At 30.1% G+C, this 12985-nt stretch overlaps 4 protein-coding genes across 4 annotated transcripts; 1 reads left to right on the top strand and 3 right to left on the bottom strand.

Moving 5' to 3' along the window:
• Positions 1-43: 43 nt before the first annotated feature.
• OCT59_018658 (uncharacterized protein) lies at positions 44-1538 on the bottom strand (the record flags this gene model as incomplete). The annotated part of the gene is made up of 5 exons (XM_066135533.1): positions 44-478; positions 551-594; positions 691-814; positions 879-891; positions 1039-1538. 5 exons carry the CDS (start codon positions 1536-1538, stop codon positions 44-46), a joined length of 1116 nt encoding a protein of 371 aa, XP_066004810.1.
• Positions 1539-1597: 59 nt separating this feature from the next.
• OCT59_018657 (uncharacterized protein) lies at positions 1598-1891 on the bottom strand (the record flags this gene model as incomplete). Its single annotated transcript, XM_066135532.1, has 1 exon — positions 1598-1891. One exon carries the CDS (start codon positions 1889-1891, stop codon positions 1598-1600), a length of 294 nt encoding a protein of 97 aa, XP_066004809.1.
• A 3637-nt stretch (positions 1892-5528) lies between these two features.
• OCT59_018656 (uncharacterized protein) lies at positions 5529-6832 on the bottom strand (the record flags this gene model as incomplete). Its single annotated transcript, XM_066135531.1, has 5 exons — positions 5529-5672; positions 5899-6025; positions 6097-6331; positions 6419-6633; positions 6699-6832. The coding sequence occupies 5 exons, from the start codon at positions 6830-6832 to the stop codon at positions 5529-5531; spliced, it is 855 nt and encodes a 284-aa protein (XP_066004808.1).
• A 661-nt stretch (positions 6833-7493) lies between these two features.
• OCT59_018655 (uncharacterized protein) lies at positions 7494-8021 on the top strand (the record flags this gene model as incomplete). Its single annotated transcript, XM_066135530.1, has 2 exons — positions 7494-7593; positions 7687-8021. The coding sequence occupies 2 exons, from the start codon at positions 7494-7496 to the stop codon at positions 8019-8021; spliced, it is 435 nt and encodes a 144-aa protein (XP_066004807.1).
• Positions 8022-12985: the final 4964 nt, after the last annotated feature.

Raw genomic sequence — 12985 nt, 5'->3', positions numbered from 1 at the left:
TTATAATTAGAATTTTTATGAAACAAGTATAATATAAGGTAATTCAATGTTTTTTTACCTTCGTTTTCGTATTTGTAATATTATTTGATACTAATTTGATCAAATCTTCAAATGGTTGATAAGCATAATCATTACAAATAAGACAAAATCCTCCCAAGTCATCACGATATTTGAATCTTCCATTTTGCAAACGAGCCATAAAGGAAGTTCGTTTCATTCCATCAGGATATATAGCTGAGAATCTTTCCCATAATGCACTTTTTTGATCTTTAAGATAGAGAACGGGTAATTGTGTTTTTTTGTCAATATGATATGAACTCATATTCACATTTGCTTTATCAGCAAAAAATAATTCAAATTCTCTTTCTTTAACTTCAGCCATTCGTTTACGAACAATAATAGGTTTATCAAGAGCCTTACAACCTGGACCATTTTTATGATGATGTTCACGAGCAGCGTGAACTGTTTTTGGCGAAACCTAAGTGAGATTTTGTATTTAGTCATATTTTTTATTTAGTATGTATTATTATACAATTATAATTTATCATACCTGTAAATTTTTCATCAATTCTTCATAAGTGAAATTCTCCGCAACTATTGATAAAATTCAAATTTTTCCACTTGAACCATTAGGATTGGCATCAAGACTTTCACATAATGAATACCAAAAAACATTTGCAGTGTCTTTACAATTTTCAAATTCGTCATTTCTAATTGTTGAATTTAGCGTAGTATTCAAAAATCCATTTGAAAACAAATTGGATATTGTTTCAATATCACCTTTAGGATCCTTAGCACGACTCCAAAATTCCATCTATAGGATATTTTGTAATTAGATAATAAATAAATAATGTAATATTTCTTATAATAATACTTACATCAGATACGTCCCTTTCAAATGGAGTAATATTTTTACATCCAATTGCTTCAAGCATTACTCTTCATGCCCGAAGCTCACGCATGTTAATTTCATGATTATCATTATAAAAATCATGAATAAAGCTTTTTATTTCAATAATAGTACTTTTTTGATTATACCAACGATTTAAAATACGATACCAAAGTTCATCATTTCCGGGTACATGTTTTTTTAGATATAATTTGAACATGTATTGCATAATTCTTTTATTATTCCAATCATCAAGAGTGCAAGTCTTAGAAAATAGTCTTTCGTATCGTTCTTTAAATTTAAACTGCACGAGTGGATGATTAATTCCAAAAAGATCGATCCCATCACAATTTCGTAATAATTGGGTTTGATTCCAAACTGAAGAAGCTGTTATGTCTTGAAATTGTTTTACCATTTCACCATTTTGAAAAATACTAATTGAAAATAATCCTCCCTCAATTTTCTGCCATATCACACTTTGTTTTTGTTTATATTTATACGTAAAACTAGCTGCAAACCCTTCGTAATTATTATTATCTGGAATAGATGCTATAAAAATTGTAATATTATATAAACAAATTGTAAAAGGACGAAAATCCACATCATTGAGCATTTGTTGAATCATATAAGAATCATGAAAACCTAACATTGTTGCTCCTGGATATTTTGTTTTATTTTTATTGCCAAATACGCGTCCATAAATGGTGTTTATAGCAGCAGAAGAACTAAACAAACTCCACTATTAATTCCTTCTCCTTCACAAATAAAACCTGGTGTATTTGGATTTTCTAAGTTGTGAACTATTCTAATAATGAAGTGTTTTTGATTGAGTTTTAAAGCAACTTGAAAGCTGAGTCTTATTGGAATAGCATAGGTATTAGAATCTTGAATTTGGGAGTCAGAATAATACCACCAATCTCGTGAAAAAGGGCCATAATGAAGTTCTGGCACCAGGTTACCAATAGCAACAAGTTTTCCAGGAGTAAAGTGTCCTTTTGACATTTTTGAAAATGGGGAACGCGAGATTCAGAACGTATTCATTTTTAATTATAAATCATAGCCCCACAATAGTTACACAAAATTTCTACCCATCACATGAGAATCAGCAATTAATATACAACAAATTATAATCAAATTTAAGTTTTTTGTAAATTTTGAGCATATATTATTATGTAAAATTTTTAATAACGGCATTTATTATATGATCATATCTGCCAATTTATAGAATTAGCCAAAATTAAGATTTTTTATAAAGATTTGCACATTTTAACAAGAATTATGTTTTACAAGCTTAAATTATATGTATTACATAATTAGATGATCTAAATCTATCAAAAAATAAAAAAAATTTTTTAATGTTTATTCAAAAATAACAATTTCTTTTTCAATTACTTTTCAATCAGATTTTTGTTAGGTGACTTAGAAAAGTTTATAGGCATATATAGCAGGTTAGTAAGTAAGAAAATAAATATTAATAATTTATATTAATAAGAAAAATCTTTTTTCATTTATTTTTAACCTTAGTTCCTTCTTTTTTTAGTAAAAATATATATAAAATAAAAATGTGAGTTATGATTTAGAGTTTTTGAAATGTTTTTTTTGTTTTTTACTATACTGATTTTATTCTACTTGTTAATTACTTTTTAAAATTGATTTTATTAATTTATTCAATTTAAAACAAAAATAGCAAATAAAACCTTGTTAAGTAAAGTAAAAAGAACTTAATAATACCTGTAAAGCAGTGTATAAAATCTGAAAAAAATTATATGTGCATATGTGTACATAAAGCATTTTTTTTTGTGCACAATCAAAAAATTTTTGTGCACAATAGTGCACATTTTTATTAATTTTATTAATATTTTCTTAAGAAATTTTGTGCACAATAGTGCACATTAAATTTTAAAAATTATGCACATAAAAATTAAAATGTGCACATGTGCACATTGTGCACATGAATTTTACACACTGCTGTAAAGATCATCTTTTGGTAAGAATTATAATTTTAAAAATTTTTGTATCAGAGTTTTATTCAATTAACAAAATTGTTAATATCTCAGCATACATGCATACTAAATACATATATTTATATTCATATGAAAGCCCAGAATCTACTTTACTTGAACAAAAAAGATTATTCAAATCAAATTACTAAATGTGAAGATATTAACGATCAAAGTCAAAAGTTAAAAATAAATATATTGAATATAATTATTTATCAATTTGTGATTCAATTCATGTGATATTTGGTTTATGGATAGCTTTTGATTACCTCTTTCTAATGAATATAAATTCATTCATCTAGCACACATACATATTAAGTTATTCAATATTTTGTCATAATAATTATATTTAAATTTTTTAATTTTAATGATATTATTAAAAAAAATCAAAAAATAATATAATTAAATTAATTTTATTTATGTCAGCTGGTGTGAATTTATCATTTTCATGTAACTTGTATTTGTATTTGCTTAATAAAGTTAATTTTTTGAATATAAAAACTTAATTTCATAAATCAGTCCATATGTATAATTGAACAAATGATCGATAAATGATTGGCAAATGATCAGCAAAATTGTGATAAAATAGGTGCTATTATTAGTGGGGTTTTGGTATGACCTTTTAGCCTTTTATAGGTCATGATCAGTGGACGAATGAGGTGGTTATCATTAGTGTTTGGATCTGAATCCGATTTGACCCGGGTCAATCCGGATAAAGTGCGATTATCTGGGTAAAAACCGCGGTTTTATCCAGATTTCGTCGGATTTTATCTGGATTGCAGATTTCGGATAAACTGTTGTATTTCATGAACTAATGATCAGAACTTTATGATTTATGGCTTGTTTGAAGGCTCTTAGTGTTACAAATACGATCATAGTACTCAAATTTGTTGATAATTGAATTTAATTCCACCTTTTACAAAATTAAAGTTTTTATCCGAATTGAGTAATTATTTTATCCGGATAACGGTTTTTATCCGGATCCAAACACTAGTTATCATCTACTGCGTCATAGTGTACCCTACAAAAATGTTACAATATAAAAACATGCGACTGTTTTTTGTCACATCTGTCACACCCAGCATAGCGGATATTCCTGTTTTATCACAAAACTGATGATCATTTTCTGATCATTTATTCAATTACGTATATCACATAATATAAACCGTTGCTAAAAAAATTTATATAATAATGTATGCTTAAAATTCACAAATAGTTTAAATTTAGTTTTAATTGGAGCATCTCATAACCCAAAGCACCATCCTTATTGTATATTAAATTTTATTAGAACCTTTTTAGCTTTTATTATTATTTGGCATATATTTATTCATTTTACGAAATTATTCACTAAATATGTTACTAATAAAACCTGTAATATGGACTGGATTACTGTTTTATTTTTACTATTAATTTTATATAATATAAAGAATATTTGTGCAAATTCTTAAATTTCGCACTTGCATATTCATCTTTGCACTTCAATTTTTGTCTGATGATCAGCAATAATTAGTGAATTATCATATACAAATAATATATTCACTAGTCGAAATAGTCCAATTCAGCCAGATTTTGTATAGGCAAATTTGGCCCAAATTATGGCTGAAATTCGGCCGAAGTTAAACGAATCTCTTAACCGAAAGTTTTTATCGAGTGTTATCATTCAGACTGCCACTCGTCTAAATTTTAGCTAAACTTTGGTAGATTTTGATCTACCATTCACATGACTTTCAGAATAAAAAATCGTATAACTTTCAGATAACATTCATTATAACGAATACTTAACATTCGGTCAGCTTTTAAACGCAATAAATTGTTATTTATTTAATAAAATATTTAATACTATATATTTAATACTAATTTATACTAATTATTATAATGTTCAATTTATATGCTACGCTAATAATAATATATTATAAGAATGTCCTATTTATATAATATAACACCTTCAAGACGACTTTCATCATCAACTTCATTCACAACGCTAATTTTTTGATACAATAAACAAATAAAATAAAGGTTAAAGCAAAATTATACTGAAATAACATCAAACGTTAAATTTTAGCGAAATAACATCGAATGTATATAATAATTACCAACACTCCATTAAAACGTGTCAGCATCATCGTACATATAGTCATCGTATATACTCTCGTATCCTATATCAGAATTATATACGACATTACCATTTCCTGGTTCTACATATGTCCATTGTGGTGCATCGTTCGGAAGTTGGACGACAAAATTTTGCAACATATCGTCATAATTTCTACGTCTGGTTAGTTGTGCGTTTTGTTATGTAAATGAATAAGGATCTAATACTTCCCTAAAAAAAGTTTTTAACTAGAAAGAAACAAGTTAGTGTAAATCTATAAATTACTATAATAAGTCGAAAGTTAGTACATACCTCCGATAATCTCTATGATCGATTATACACAACTATTTGATGTTTTTCTGATGCATTTTCCTCATCCGTTTCACTCAACTCCGGTAAATGATATCTGATATCTTGAATGATATTGATCATCTCTTGTTTTCATAGTGAGCGATTCTCACGTCGTCTTTATCATATAAAGCTTTGGCAGCTTTTAGTCGACGAATTTTTTTTTAAACGCAAAATAACATGGGTAAAACGTTTATATTTAACTAAAAACAACCAAAATTCTTACGTCGTTCATCCTCCCATTTGCATGTAGATGACGATCATCACTATCGAGTTTTCCCTTCTTCTTATAATTATTCCTACTTCGTCTAGATTTATGCAACGACATTAGCCATTTCGTCAACTTATCGTAGGTGGGGTTAAAATTTGGCTTTAAGCTCTTCATCAGTTCTGGTATTAATTATTTTCTTATGTCTACGTTAGTTTTGCTTATAAACGTTTGATCATAGTCCAGGTCGAATTTGGCAGGCATAGTTTTCAAAATGGTCTTCATTTCCATCTAAATTATTAACAGTAATAAAAAATTCAGTAAATATTAGCACGAAACCATTTTTTAAAATATTACTAACCCTTGCATCTTTATTGTCCTTTTCATCTTTATCGTCCTTTTCATCCTTATCGTCCTTTTCATCCTTTTCGTCCATTTCAACATCCACGTCAATAATTTCATCATCCGAATCTTTACTATCATTATTCCTAACGTTGGCAAATAAAAGGTAATTAATTATATGAATAGTTATAAAACGGATAACAAAAATTTATGATACCTTTGATGTTTACGTTTAGGCTTTGAGCTTTTTTTCATGCTTCTTGCCATCTGAAGGTTCTTATAAAAATCGATTCGTTCATAAAGTCTGTCGTTCTCTTTTTCGAATTTCTCATTTATTTTTATTAGCATTTCATTTAGTTCTTTCGACTCTTCAAGTTCTTTATTAAGTTTGTCTATCTTATATTGCAATTCCATATTATCGGCTCTTAATTTCCCATTTTCTACCTTCAGATCTAAAAATTGAAGGTTTTCAAATATATATCTATATATCGTAAAAACATTCGTCAATAAACAATTAAGAATTGATAATCAAAATTTACCAAAATTACTCAAATTTTTTTCCGATGATTGCAAAGTTTTGGTTGCTTCAACTTGACTTTCGTCTAGAATCATCAATTTCGGTAAATGGATTTTCAGAATTTTTACTTGTAAGCCTGCAAGCTTTGATTTAATAATATTTGATGATGATTTCGTATTGGAGAGAGAGGTTCGTGAAGCACTTGGTGATGAAGATGATTTCGTGTTGAAGGGGGATCTTAAAGTACTCAGTGATGAAGAAGATGATTTCGTGTTGAAGGGGATCGTAAAGTTTCCGATAACGTGTTGGAGGTTCGTAAAGCAGTTTCTTCCTCATCAACATTAGGAGGGACGAGATAAAAAACATCTCTTTCGTTTCTTTCAGTTCCTTCTTTCTCTCCCTTTTTATTAATATTCTTTGATGTGTCCTTTGACATATTTGAAAAAAATAGAACTTTTCTTAATTGTTAAAATAGCCAAAATTTATTTACTCTTATTAAATTTATTAAATTTGTAAAAATATATAATGAAATTTTACACGAAAGTATTTTGAAATTGTAAGAAAAAAAAAGTTAAGTTCTAGGACGAAACTTTGAAGAATCGAGTTTTTTTATAGTTTATTTATAGTTAAAAATTTGATCAAAAGCTTAATTTATACTATTAAATTCTTAAATTTGATAAGTGATTTATCAAATTTTTTATTAATAATTCGATAAGTTACTTTACGTTAAGTTGATGGAAATTTGATAAATCAATTTTAGTTGATGTGAAATTCGCCAAATCACTTAAATTTGATGAGAATTCAATACATCACTTAAAGTTGATGGAAAATTCGTAAAGTTTGATGAGAATTCAATACATCACTTAAAGTTGATGAAAAATTCGTAAAGTTTGATGAGAATTCAATACATCACTTAAAGTTGATGGAAAATTCGTAAAGTTTGATGAGAATTCGATAAATCACTTTTAAGTTGATCGCTCAAGTTGAAAATTTGTTAATCGAAACTTCACTAGCAACAATTATATGATAAATATTGAATCGAAACAAATTTCGATACAATTCCATAATTATCAAAATTATCTGAAATTTTTGACAAAATGGGACGAAAAAGAACGATATCTAGTGTACTTGATGAAAATCCTATTACTACCAGATCACCTCGAGTTACTACTCGATCAATCGTTAAGCCAAAAATTCGTAAAGTACCCTGTTTTTGTAGCGATTGCGAAGGAATGTTAGTTGCTCCTCGCACAAAGAATTGACATGAATTATCGAGCCAACTTTCATCAGATGTTTCAGAAGTAATTATCGAAAATACTGAAATTTGGGATAACGAACTATCCGAAGTTTTGGAAAATACTGAAATTCGGGATAACGAACCATCTGAAGTTTTGGAAAATACTGAAAATATTAATGATGAATCATCTCAATTGACTATTTTAAATGAGCAAAGAGTTGACCGATTGCCTCGAAGACGTAGATCGAGGTACATTTCGACCAGAGTTTCCATTGGTAACATCAGTAATATCGAACAAGATTTATCACTGAGAGAAAGTACGGCTGAAGATCAAAGCGAAGACACTAATGAAGATAACGAATCGAATGGAGATAATGAATCGAATTGAGATAATGAATCAAATTGAGATAATGAATCAAATTGAGATGACGAATCGAATTGAGATGACGAATCGGAAAATAACAATTCTGAAACTTTTGAAGATTATTCATGCCCTTCTTTCGAACCATATCAAGACCCAGATGTCACTCCAACACCAACTAACGATGATAATAAGTTTTTATGGATTTTAATATGGATTATGAAATTTCGAATGAGAATTAACATTCCAGAAACAGCAACTGAATCACTAATAAAGTTCATAAAACTGTTATTGGATGAAATTGGTGATACCGCATTTGAAAATTTTCCCATCACTTTATACAAAGCGAGAAATATTCTCAACATAGAAGATCGATTTCATTGCTTTACAGCATGTACGAAGTGTCACAAATTATACAACAAACAAGAAGTAGAGGAGTTTCGTCAAGATGAAATTCTTGCCATTATGAAATGTCAACATATCGAATTTCCAAATTCATCGAGACGCCAGAAGTGCCAAACTCCTTTATCTCATCAAATAAGATTATTAAATAAAGTGTCAAATTGAATTGAGATGATTTATCCATTTTCTACAATTCGTCAACAATTAGCAACCCTATATCTTTGATCAGGATTCGAAAGGTCACTCAGACATTGGTCCGATTGATCACATTCTGAAAATATATTGACCGATATTTACGATGGTCAAGTGTGGAAAACATTTAAGGATACTTCTTATCATGATTCGCCTAATTTTTCTGGCCTAAAGTTGCAGATTCACATCTCGGTCTAATGCTGAATGTGGATTGGTTCCAACCCTATGAAGGGACAATTCACAGCACCGGTGTGATATATGTCGCCATTTGCAACTTGCCTCAGAATATTTGATTTAAAAGAGAAAACTTATTAATTCTCGGAATATTACCAGGTCTTAATAAAGTAAGCCTACACCAAATCAATCACTATTTAGCACCAATTGTCAATGATTTAGAATTACTATGGAGTGGAATAACTCTTAATTAAACATTTGAGTGCCAAAACGGAAAAAATATTCGTGCAGCTTTAGTACTAGTTTCGTGTGATGTTCCTGTGGCAAGGAAGATATGCGGGCATATTTCAGTGCTTGCATCATGTCACCAGTGCAAAAAACGAGCAAATTATGAGAATTGACAAAATAATTTCGCTGGGATGGACAATATAGATGAATAGTTTGTTACTCGAGATTTGGCCAAGTTTCGTGAAAATGCACATGAATGGCAACGTTGTAGCTCTAATGCTTCACGAAAACATTTTATGAAAGATACTGGAATTAGATGGTCAGAATTATTGCGGTTGTCATACTTCGACCCTATAATGTTTATTGTTGTCGATCCAATACACTGCTTATTTCTAGGCATCGCGAGATAGATAGTGAAAAGAATTTGGGTTGATGAAGGAATTTTGAACTAACAATTGTTTATAAAAATTCAAAAAAAATGGATGAGTTTCAGATTCCATCTGATTTGGGATGAATCTCTGGGAAAATCTATTGCAGAGAAGGATTTTCAAATTTTACAGCAGATCAATAGCGAATCTTTTTCACAATTTACGCTACGGTATCACTATGGAGTCACCTTTCGGTACATGATCAGAAAATTCTCCATCATTTTGTGAGAGTTTGTACAGCTTTCGTAAGTCAAATGCTGTGAGAGAATCGCATGAGAGATTGATTGAAATTGTGAAGTTGATTGAGGAACATTATGGACGAGATAAAATTACTCCTAATCTCCATCTTTCACTTCATTTGAGTGAATGTATGTATGATTTTGAACTTTTATACGCATTCTGGTGTTTCTCCTTTGAACGCATGAACGGTGTATTAGGTAAACTATAACTATTTATTTAGGTTTAATATTCTTATTCTTAATTTATGCATAATCGTAATTTTAAATTTTAGGCGCCTTACCGAACAGCCATAGGAAAATAGAACCAGAAATTATGCGACGAATGATGGCTGATATCCACATTGATAGTATTATAAATTCTGGAGAAAATGTAAAGGGACTAGAACTTCTCAATAACTGAGCTTTTGTTGCATCCTTGGCAGAGGCTGACAAATTTTCAGCTGATGAAATGGAACGATTTTGGTTGAATTTGCGGAATATTCAACAATCAATAGTCACTGAAAGCGAGTCGTTTCCAGGTAAAATGTTGGGTCCCGCCTCTGAAAATGTAGTAATGTCAAATTCAATGCTTGATTTACTGGTCGAATACTATTTGGCGACTTATGAAATACTTGAGTTTCAAAAGCCATTCAGAGAAGGCCACGAGAATTCAAGGATCATTTCCGTCAAAATGAAACAGTTCGGTAGATGTAGAATCAGTTTAGAGACATTTAGGTCAAATATGTCAGCTCGACACGTAAAGAACTCGTATGTTTTAGCCAAATTTATAACACAAGACGGTAGCGTCGATTGTTATCCCAGACAAGTTCAATTCTTTTTTTCCCACAAGGTTGACTTACTGGATGGAGAATTGGAACATAATTTGGCATTCATTCGATAGTATTAACCAGTGAATTCTCGTTATTATTTCAGTATTGAAGATGATGAAATTTGCAATGTCGAACTTTAGGGTACTGAATTTTACCCTGAAGGTCGAGATTGCATAATTCCAGTGCATAATATTCTCAGTAGATTTGTGCTAATAAAATATAAAATTTTGGATAGGAAAAATGCGAGAGAATATTTGGCCATAAATCCTGTTAATAGAAAATTTAACATTCGTTAAAAATAATAATAATAAATCTTCAGTTTTGTTAGTCGAAATTTGACGGAAGTTGTTTCTTTTTATTGGATTTTACATAAATTCTTTTTTTTAAGTTTTACATAAGTGTCACTTGTTCATAATAAATTTCAGAAACTGAGTTTTATATAATGATCGGAACTTCAGAAAATCAGAACATCAGAAGAACTTCGGAAGAACTTCGGAAAAAAACTTCGGAAATCATGTGAGTCGAAATTAAGCCGAAATTAAATTCAGATGAATTTTGGCTGAAATTTATTTCAAAACTTAGCCGAAAGTCACATGTCTGAAATTTCTTATTTCGACTAGTGATTTATGATATTATTAAAAATTGTGTTAATAATTACATAATTAAAGTCATATGATAATTTAGTGTTTTTATTTAGATTTCCATTATTTTTTTGCCACATAATTTGTGATTTTGCAATAAGTTTTTAAAATCCAGAATTAGTGATCGGCAAATAATCAGCAAGGTGATATGAGCATGTCCGCTATGCTGCTACACTCTTTCTTGTTTCCATTTTTCATAAGTATCTGGCAGAGTAAGTAAAAACGTATTCGTCATACCCTTATTTGTCACTGTTTATTTTCACGTGTTAGTGCATTAGTGCATAATATCATAATCGGCTGTTTCATGACATTTTTGTAGGGGTTATACATGCTGCCCAAATTATTTTGGGATGCCATAATTATAATTTGGGATGTTATAATTCATTCAGTTTATATATAATTTACTATGTAAAGTGCCAAAATAATTTGGGATGCCATAATTGAATTTGGGATTTTACTTATAATTACGGCAGTCCAAAATAATTTGGGTGGCATGTATAGTAGAGGTAATCTGCAACTAGCCCAGGCGCACTGGCAATTTTTGCACAGTCACGTGATCATTTTTTATTCATCATATTGTCACACCCTGTTTGAGTTTCACTGTTTATATAATCTTATTCGTCACCCTTATTCGTCACTGTTTATTTTCACGTGTTAGTGCATAACGCCGTAATGCGCCCCTGTGTGCAAAATTTTGCCGGTGTGGCTGGGGTAGTTATGAACAGACAGGACCCCCGATTTTGATGATCTTACTGAATTTTATGTCCATAATTATAAGCTGATTAGGGCAATGCGAGACATACTAAACCAATGAATAGTCCTTCACTTTAAGGATGGAACACATGATCAGAAAGAACTTGCAAGCTTTGGTGCTTTTGGACATCGCACTGAAGTTTCATTATTTTGGTGCACAATGCACATAAGTGTCTATTGCTTACGTGAATATGGAAGTTTCAAGGTTCCTGCGGTGTGGCAGGATTTAACTGTTCTGTCTGAAGCAATTGTAACATGTCTCAAATTTTTTGTAAGTATAACAAACCTTATTGCATAGTTCTATTCACTTATTCGTTAATACTTGTTTGCATTTAGACTTTCATGAAAGAAAACATTGAAAAGAAAAAACCATGTATTGAACAAAAACATAAGCTACTGGCCAAATGAGGAGTTCATACATTAAAGCAAAACCCACAAACACCAAATTGATCTAAAAAGCAGAAGAATTCAAAATGAATAATACATATTGGTGAACTAGGCTAGAAAAATACTTTATACAATAGATTTAACTCGGCTTACAAATAATCTTTAATGCATAGTTGTAGAATGTAGCTTACATAGCTTTGAAAAACAATGTAAAGTATGTATAATATTAATAAAGTAAATCTGATGCGTAGTAAATTGAAGTGAACAATTGTTCACACACACGTGATTTTTTCATCTGGAGTGGAATCTGTATGTCAAAAATGATGATCTAGTCTTAATCGGAAAGCATATCCATGGGTATTAGTGAAAAACTGGTACGAAATTTTTTCGAAGGGTCCAAAAACATATCGGGAGAACGTGACATTTCGTGCATTAAAAGTAAATGCAATTCCAGACGTAACTAAATTTTCCCCAGATAAGAATACAGTTGTTGTCTTCGAAGATCTTTGTGCTGAATCAAAGAAAATTCAGGATCGGATTGTTCCATATTTTATTAGTGGCCGACATCAAGGTGTATCAAGCATATATGTGAGCCAGAAATATACACAAACTCCTAAAATTATTCGTGAGAATATTTCACACTTAGCTTTATTTCGAGGCTCAGGGAGCCGTGAAGATATATGCAGAATTGTACGTCAATATACGGATGATCCAAAAAAAGCATCCAAGATAATCGAC

The sequence above is a fragment of the Rhizophagus irregularis genome, chromosome 28 (genome assembly GCF_026210795.1).
Source record: "Rhizophagus irregularis chromosome 28, complete sequence".
NCBI lineage: Eukaryota > Fungi > Glomeromycota > Glomeromycetes > Glomerales > Glomeraceae > Rhizophagus > Rhizophagus irregularis.
The sequence above is the reverse complement of the archived record's forward strand: the minus strand, read 5'-3'. Positions and strand labels throughout refer to the sequence as shown.